The sequence below is a fragment of the Solanum dulcamara genome, chromosome 2, assembly GCF_947179165.1.
Source record: "Solanum dulcamara chromosome 2, daSolDulc1.2, whole genome shotgun sequence".
Lineage (NCBI taxonomy): Eukaryota > Viridiplantae > Streptophyta > Magnoliopsida > Solanales > Solanaceae > Solanum > Solanum dulcamara.
In genome coordinates, this window is record NC_077238.1 from 10170310 (window position 1) to 10180166 (window position 9857).

General features: G+C 35.4%; 1 protein-coding gene and 1 pseudogene across 1 annotated transcript; one reads left to right on the top strand and one right to left on the bottom strand.

The window, feature by feature from the left end:
* Positions 1-979: 979 nt before the first annotated feature.
* On the top strand, positions 980-2161 carry LOC129875258 (uncharacterized). Its single transcript, XM_055950713.1, has 2 exons — positions 980-1590; positions 1813-2161. Exons 1-2 carry the CDS (start codon positions 988-990, stop codon positions 1837-1839), a joined length of 630 nt encoding a protein of 209 aa, XP_055806688.1. The 5' UTR covers positions 980-987; the 3' UTR covers positions 1840-2161.
* Positions 2162-2360: 199 nt separating this feature from the next.
* Positions 2361-4282, bottom strand: LOC129869948 (glucan endo-1,3-beta-glucosidase 8-like; annotated as a pseudogene).
* Between the last annotated feature and the right edge of the window lie 5575 nt (positions 4283-9857).

Sequence of the window (9857 nt, forward strand, 5' to 3'; positions counted from 1 at the left end):
TAGATGTTTGGTCTTGTTAAGAATCAAGTCTTCAACTCTAGGAGTGAGTTCTTGAGAAGTTTTCCTAATATTCTATGATTTGCATGAGTAGAAGGTATTAATTTGTGTTTTGATGAAGGAATCATCAATATTCTATGGCTAAATTTTACCATGGGTGATGGATGAACCTTGAATAAAGTTGGATTTTTGAGAACTTCTCTTTTTAGGACAAATTTTCGGACTTGGGAGGTGAACCACGACATTGGGGTTCTTTTATAATACTTCTGATGTGCACTATCATGCAGGTTATGTCTCGGGTGCGCAGCCAGCACGCATCAAGGCAGTAGCCACAGATACATAAACATGCATGATAGCGCACGCAGACGCATCAAGAGGGAATGTGTGACATATACCAAAACTATAGTAGAACAGTAGTCTTTTTATATTGCTTTCAAATATTTATAACATAAAAATAAAATTTCACAACTTCACAGCCTAAAGTGAATATATTTTTCAGGCATTTGGTGCTGAATTTACATAGGGTGTGTTTGGGAATTATTTTGTGTTTATTAGGTTGCATAATATTTCAGCCTAAAAGACTTGTGTCTTAAAAAAAATAACAAAATCTATTCATTGTGCAGTTGTGTGCATAGCTTAGCTTTATACACGCACACAACTTGAGCATCATGGACATATTTATATAGTCGGACGCAGCGTAATGATATTAGATTTATTTGAATTCATTACTTTAGACGCATAGTATAAATGGAAAAAATCACTAAAATTACAATACTATACTCCCTCAATTTCAATTTATTTGTCTTAGTTACATATATCATAAGTACCAAAATCAAAATTTATCAATAACTCAAATACCAAACTTTGTGCTAATGGTTGTGCAAATTGATCTAGTACATAGTGTTTTGACTCAGGTGCATATTGTGCAAGATGGATTCAGGGGATGGTTCTGTTCCAAGGAGGAGGACTAGAAAACAATCTTTAAAATATATGGTTGAGTTAATTGAGAAGAGGAACAGGTTGAGTCAAAGTGGTAATCCTACTACTTGTTCTGTGAATATTGGAGAGGACATGAGTTGTCCTTCGGAGCAAAAGAACAATGAAGGAGGAAAAAAAGAGTCAAATGGGGGCTTAGTACCTCAGCTTGCTGTTGAGGGTGAAATTCACAACTCACTTTCTAAGTCCAAAAAGAAGAAGCTAAAACATAGAACTTGTAGTAGCCCGATTATCATTAGTGATGATGAGGAGTCTAAATCGTCGTCTGAAAAGGACTGTGAGGTTGACAAACTCACTCTTACTGAAGAGAAGGAACAGGTTCCTGTCAAAGAAACACTTCCTTTAACATTCCAGTTTGAAGACGAGGAACCTCTTCCACCCGAGAAAGAAGAATGGGAAAAGGAGACTGACGATCTCTTTGCTGAAATGGACATGTGTATTGGCTTTACAAGTCCATCTGTTTCACCGATGCAGATTGAAAACCTAAGTGGCTGTCAGATGGGGAACCACCATCTTATTCTAGATGAGGAAATTGGACTCATCTGTGAAGTTTGTTTCCACGTGCATTTGGAGAGCAAGTACATCTTCCCTCCTTTTGTAAGTATACGAGTTTTGTCCTTTCTTTTTCAATCAGGAACCAAATTTACAGAAGTAAATAGAATTCGTTTGTGAAGTTTCGTTGTCCATAAATTAATATTTATACTTGATAGCTCTGGTTATATGATGTTCTTTTTCCCTCCTTATATTTGATTTTATGAATTCTGCTCTCCTCTTTATATTTTTTTCACTCTCAAATTCATGAACTTGTGCTATCTGCAGGCTCAGAGAAGTCAAGGGAGGTATTGAAAGAAAATATTTTGGAGAGTCGTCATCACTCTTGGATGTTGACGGCTTCAGATTTTCTGATTCTTCCGCATTCCAGGATTCTCTAATTTATGGAGAAGGAACTATGAACGTCAAAGATTACTTTTTTGGTAATCTGTATTAATTTAGTGCCATGGAACTGTTTCTTTTTGTACTCCTAGAGAAATTTTCCATAACATGAGCTGAGGATTCTCCTCATGTTTGATTGAGGAATAAGCTTTGGTTCACTGAAGATGTTGGATTCATAATTTGGATTTTACTCCTCAACCGATTATAGTTTTCGTTAAGACTTCCTAGAAACTGCATCAACTTACTTTGTTCTGGATGTGTTGTGTCTTATTACCCTCGACTTATATGAAGGTTCCATACAAAATGAAGCATTTTGCATAATTCATGTGTGTTGAAATATGAATGCTTAGATATCAATGCTGTAAAAATGACCTGTATTCTGCTACTAGTTACATCATCTTCTTGTAGTAGGAAAGAACAGAAAAAATAAACAAAAACCGCGCAATGCATGACCTCTCTAAGAAACAAGCAGCAAAACTACTAGAAATCCTTGGAGAATAGCCAGTACGATATACACTAAATTCTTGTGCAACAGCATCACTCTACGACCGTCATCAATCATCAAAGGAAAATGGCACTTGTCATCGGATGGATCCTTATGAGTTACCATAGCCAAGCCTTGGAAATCACAATCCAAACTATTCTGGTTTTTGAATTGATAATACATATTGAAAGCATAGGAAGCATTTCCTTGTGCACTCAGATGATTACAAGAAGAACCATAGCCCAAAGTCGTACAATCAGAATGACTACACGCGTAATCAACACTCTTTGCCAAGTAAGTTTGTGCATCTTTTGGTAGGTGTGGCTTTAGTATACACCACTTTTTATGCATATAACTCACACCTTCTACTGCAGCGAGCAGCTTTTCAGATAAATCTAGCTCATATTTGGGCTTACCATCAAACTCAAATATTCCCCAATGCCTCTCAAAGTTACCAGGAGCAATGCTTTTTGTATTCTCATCAATAAGGCTGAACAAGTAAACGTCGATTTTCCCCTTCCTTGAAGGGGTTCCTTCTCCACTTAGAACATGTTGAATCAAGCCTTGGTTAAATCTCTGCACATTTTCAATATTTGCATTTTTATTTCCATCCGTTGGCCATCCTACTTGTCCGACTATGATTTTCATGTCGGAAAAGCCAGCTTTCTTCAAAGACCAGGCAAGAGTATCGAAATTGGCGTCAAACACGTTAGTCTAAAGATACTCGCCATCTTTCATAGGCTTACTCAAATGGAAAGTAATCGTTTCATAGAGACTGAGGAAAGGATAGATGTTAACAACAAATGGTGCCTCATTTGAGCGGAGATATTGGACAATTTGAATGGCTAAATCGCATTTTCTGGCCTGAAATCACCAGCTGTAGGGACAGGGTTCGAGTTGTATATGTCACCTCTAGCCCTAATCCAGCATGGTTGATGGACTCTTGAACGTTTCACAGAGTTGGAAAAGTGGAATGTAGATAAGCGTCTTTGTATGTTTGAAGAAAGGGCTCATTTCCAACTGCAACATACCTTCATTATTAAGAATATTTTGTGACCTAATAGTAAGCATGGTATTGTTGTGAATACTCTTGATTAGGATGATAGAAAATGACACCAAGTTAGTCAGAAAAAGGAGAAATCTTAGTAGCTCAGTTGATTGGCGGGAGACAAGGGGGGCCGCAAAGGCATATCTCAGAAAATGTAATAAAGAAAAAGAAAAAAAGCAATAAAGAAGATACACAAGTTCCAATTTGGGTATATATATAGAGAGAGAGAGTCATATAATCAATCAAATGATAGAGAAACAGAGAAGAAAGAGGAAAAAGTTTATGTTTGCCAATGAATGAAGTCTGACGAAGTTTTTCGGCGATGATTTCCACGAAAGAGAATCTCAATCAGGAAAAAAAAATCTTCTTTGTTTTGTTATCGAAAAATTTCCTGAATAGCGAGTTTCCTAAAGTTTCAATTGAACAGAGATGGAAATATAAATAATGTAAAATAATGCACTTTTCTATAAAGAGCTAAAAGGAATTTAACTATGATTTTGTTACCAATAACGATTTCCACAAAGGAGATTCACAATCGAAAAAAGAAATCTTCTTTGTTTTGTTATTGAAAAGTGTTTTGAATAGAAAGTTCGATGAAGTTTCAGTTGAAATGAGATCAAAATAAAAAATGATGTAAAATAGTGCACTTTTATATAAAGAGCGGAAGGGAACTCAAGTGTGATTTTCTTATTTCCACGAAGGAGATTCCCAATCGGCAAAACAAATCTTCTTTGTTTTGTAACAGGAAAGTGGTTTAAATAGGGAGTTTGCTGAAGTTTTAATTGAACTGAGATGAAAATATAATATAATGTAAAATACTGCATTTATTAAGTAGATATTACAATCAGAACACTTCAGCGAATACCCTATTCGGAACACTTTTCGATTACAAACAAGGAAGACTATTTTTTTCATTGGGAATCGTCGTCAGTAAGAAAATCATAGTTGAATTCCCTTTGGCTCTTTATATAAAAGTTCACTATTTTAAATCATTTTATATTTCAATCTCAGTTCAATTGAAACTTCAATGACCTTTCTATTCAAAACACTTTTCGATAACAAAATAAAGAAGATTTCTTTTTCGATTCTGAATCTCCTTTGTGAAAATCGTCATTTGTAACAAAATCATAGTTGAATTCCCTTTGTCTCTTTATAGAAAAGTGCATTATTTTACATTATTTATATTTTCATCTCCGTTCAATTGAAACTTTAGTGAACTCTCTATTCAAGAATTTTTTCGGTAACAAAACAAAGAAGATTTTTTTCACGATTGAGAATCTCTTTCATGGAAATCATCACCGAAAAACTTCGTCAGACTTCATTCATCAGTAAGCATAAACTTTTACCTCTTTCTTCTTTGTTTCTCTATCATTGATTGATTATATGACTCTCTCTCTATATATCTATATACCCAAATTGGAACTTGTGTGTCTTTTTATTGCTTTTTTTCTTTTTCTTTATTACTCCACTAGGTAATTTGCATGCGCTTCATGCATTTGTGAACTACCCCAATTATCTTATCTTATTAAATTCAATGTGTAGTTGATAAAGTTCATAAAAATACAAAGGCATATCTCTTTAGTTTGATGAAATAATATATGATCATTTTGATTAAATGATGTCTGTGAATATACGCATGAGAGAATATTACAATTAAGGCTTTAACACTGCACCGGTTGTGTAATGACCCTGAAGGTCATTTTTGGTAAATGACCATTTTACCCCGTCACCCGAGTCATTTTTTATCAATAGTGGGTGTTAGTTTTGGGTAAAATCTTTGACAAGTTGAGTTTTGGGAGTTTGAGATTTTAAAGGCTTAAAGTGTTCACAAGTGGTATTCGAGACCAATCGGAACTACGAGTCTTAGAATGGAATTCTGTTGATTTCGTCAACTTCGGAATGTGAAATTTGGTCTAAGAGAGTTGACAAAATTAGATTTGGAGTTGTAACGGAGATTTGAGGCTCTAAGTAAGAAATTCTTGAAATTTTGATCAGAGGATTGACTTTGGTCAACATTTAGAGATTCAATGCTCGGAATTGAATTCCGATGACTCCATTGGATTTGGGCGATGATTTCAGGTCTCGAGGTGGTCTTGGTTTAATTTTTGGAGGTCCAAAGTTTTATTTTGGTATTTCGAGGCTTAAATTAGTTTAGTTGTCACTTTTCGGGTTCCGTGTCAAGAAGACCTCAAATTTTAAATCTGATGGTTCAATTGAGTCCGGAATGTCGAAATTAGTATGGTAGCATATAAGGTTTGTGTGCATAGGATTCCGAATGAATCCCAAGGATTGATTCTGTGACTTTGAGTCTTGGGTGATTGTTGTCAATTGGTGCCAGTCCTTTAATCGCGTTCGCGGAGTTACAACCGTGTTCGCGATGCTGACCATCTATGACCTCCGTGTTCGCAAGGAACGGCCGCATTCGTGGAAGGTCCAGTTGTTAAGTCTCTGTGATCGCTATGATCGTTGCCGCAATCGCGATGAGGTATTAAGTATTGAACCCGCGTTTGCGGAGTAGGATCCACAATCGTAGAGGGTTAAGCACCAGACCAATGAGTTAATTCCAGAATTAGGGAATAACACTCAAACCTCCATTTTCGAACCTTAGAAGCTCGGTAAGGGTGATTTCAAGGACAATTTTTGAGGTTTTTCAGTTGGGTAAGTCATTTAATCATGGATTCTTCATTTCCCACTAAACTAACTTCGAATTTAGCCCTAAATCAGTGCTTTGAATTCCAAAATTTGGGGGTTTTGCCTTGAATTCGAATTTTTACAAAAATTGAGCTTATGGACTAATTTCAACTCCAAATTCAATTTGGTTTTCACAGTTGATTTTCAAATCCTTCAAGGAACGTTTCATCCCAAAGTTTTCAGATTTGGACTCCATTTTCGGAATCGGATTTTTGAGCCGTTTTGATCGTTTTGCCCGAATTCCTTGATTTTGGTGTTATTAGTTTCGTAATTTAATTGTGAATCATTATTTAATTAGATTATTATGATTCAGAGCATCGACAAAAGGGCAAGGCTCAAGTTTCAAAGTATTTGGGAGTGATTTTAAGGCAAGTAAAACTCTAAACCTTCGTAAGCTTTGTAGAACCTTGTATTCTTGCTACATGCTATGCGTAATGATGAGAACTTAATATTGGGTTGATTATGAATCATGAAAATGCCTAAAGTTGAATATTCAGAGATATAGAAATGAATTTGATCTAATGAATCGAGGTATTTGAACCATTTGACATTGTTGACTTGTTGTGGAGATTATCTTGTGATAGTTGTGAAATGAATTGCATGTGGTATTGGACTCCATTTCATTCCCATTGATTGCATTTTCATATGCATTTTGGTTGAAGCTTATCACTGAAGTCCAAATTGATGATTATGGCGATGTGAAATGGTTCCAACTAAGTTATGATGAAAGAGAAAAACAAAGAGGATTCATGGGATGTGCCACGCGCCGTGGTTGTTACTTTATTGTATGCATTCAAGGGACGTGCGATGCGTTGTGGTTGTTACTTTATTGCATACATTCAAGGGATGTGCCACGCACCGTAGTTGTTACTTTATTGCATGCATTCTTGGCACGTGCTACATGCCATGGTTGTTACTTTATTGCATACATTCATGGGACGTGCCACACTCCGTGGGTGTTATTTTTAGCATCTCATTAGGCACTCATGGCATTTCATCGACCTGAGTAATTGTCCTTACTATGTGTAATTGTGATTGAGATACATATAATATTGATGATATCTAGCTGGACTGTTAAAACATACTTGATTTACATGCTACTTGAGTTATATCAATATATACTGTTAGATTGGGTTGTTCTGCTTACAGGTTGTTATGGAGGTTCAGATGGTGTGTCAGGAGTACTTATTTCTATTTAGCTTTACCTTTATTTATTGTATTACTTCTTGAGTACCGTGTTGTTTGGTACTCACCCCTTGCTATCTACACATGTGTAGGTTCCGAGCCCGAATAGTGATATAGTTCCCCTTCTTCTATCTGCGGCTTTCGAGGATACTTGAGAGGTAGCTGTCGATGCTGACGATTTGTCTAGTTTCTTTTACATGCTTTGTCCTGTTTGAGAGACAAACGCATTGAGACTTATACTTATCTTTTATTTCTATAGTATTTAGAGGCGTGTACATATGACAACCAATCCTTTGGGGTATTGTATATGACTAAGACTTCCGCTTTTACATACTTATCTACCTATTTAGACAGTTTCTGCTTTATTTCTGCATTTTTTTGGGTTTGAGCTGACTTGTTTCGGTGGGGTGAGGCGAGTGCCATCACACGCGGATTTGGGTCGTGATAGGTTGAGACATCTCTAATTTATAATAGTTGGCCATTATTTTAACTTCCAACATAAAGAGGTAATAAAACATATAGACATAATTATATAACTATAAGTTTTTATGAAGAACATAAGAGAATTACCAGTCGATTTTTCTTCTCGTCTATTACATGACATAAGAATTCGTATATGTCAAAGTTTTCATCCTAAAATTATATTAAGACCCTCTTGAATAGCAAAGAGATAGTGTCACGCCCCGGGAGGGCACCTTAGACGTGACTGGCACTAGAAGACCATTACTGGTCCCCAAGCGAACCACTTGATCCAATCACACATCCATTCATATCAATCAATCAGCGGAAAGTTTAAAATAAAGAAATACTTTAGTGGGCAACTCAAATCATCACTCTAACTCAAATAATAAAGGCCATGGGCCAAGAAATTGAACTCCAATCTATGTCGTTAAATAGTTTGACAAGAATAATTTAAGAAATAAAATACTCAATCGACCCATCACTATCTAGTCTATGAAGCCTCTATCACTACTATCTAATTGGTGCCAATGACATGTTCATGGCTACCTTAAATCAGAATAAAAAGAACTAAACTCAACGCAAGAATAACATAAGCAGTGTCCTCCGAATGTAGGGGAGGACTCACCAATAAGATGAGTGTGAATAGATCCTCAATGGTACGCCTATTGATGATCTCTTAAACCTGTCTCTGTATCATAAAATGATGCAGGTCCAAATGGACGTCAGTACGTAGAATGTACGAGTATGTAATATGGCAAAATAAAACATGTGTCAAGATAGAACAATACCGGTTCAAATATCTCTAGTAATAAAGATAAGAGAAATCAATCAAGGTGTCATAAGTCTAAAGTAAGGACACAGTTTGGAGAGAAAACAATCATATACAATCCAATCCAATCATATACAATCCAATTCAATCCAATCCAATCATTTATAATTCAATCATATACAATCCGATCCAATCCAATCATATACAATCCGATTTAATCCAATCGTATACAATTCGATCCAAATAATAATGTCAAAGTACTCAACTCAATAGATATGCAAATTAGAATTTAGCAATGTTTTACAATAGAACTCAATCATCAACAATCTTAATCAACCAATCATATCATGCATAATCCACTCAAATTGGGAGTTTTTCTAATCGACAACCATCACCATATGAGCAAGTGATAGTACAACAAGCCGACGTTATTGCCACGTCCGTTCATACTTTGCCAGGGTATGAACGAATCAACCAATAATGGTTCCATCAATCAATCAAGTCTTATCATTTCAGGACAATAAAATAGGAAAATATCCGACACGGTACAATTTCTTCCTACGCTGGCTACGTAGTTCATGGGGTTCAAGTATGGACTATATTCATACCCAATTCGGTGCTCAATACTCCTCCCAAGACTCAATATGCTCATATCTATCAAGTGAGTAAAATACTCAAAATACTCATTTAGTCTCTTAGGACTTATTTTCAAATCAGCTCATTTAGTCTCATTTGACTCTTTTCAAACTCAATCAAATCTAGCCTCATTGGACCTTCTTTTAAATCAACTCGTCTCAAACCATCAAACCCTCTTCTTTAGAAATTAATACAATCTCAACTCAATGAATGCATTTAAAATATGGTTTTTAACTACTCAACTCAATCTCAAAATAGATGTTTTAATGTAAAAATTGTCAACTCGTTTATACTCCAAATACTCATACTCAAAATAATAATTATGAGACTTTTCAAACTCAAATCATGCTTAAACTCTTTCTAAATCAAAGATGAAAATAATCCTCCTTTAAACTCAAAATAGTGTATAAATAGCTTATGCAAAAATGCTCACAAATCATTTATTTAAAACCCTTCTCAAATAATAATTTATACTCATATGAATCCACTCAAATCAAATTATGCAAATCACATATCATGTAGTCACATTAGACTCCAATCCAATTCACCTCAAACATGATCATCAACATACCCCTTCATCAATCACTCTACATATGTTAAATAACCACCATTCACATTATTATTCACACCATCATCAAACATCATCATTCATATCA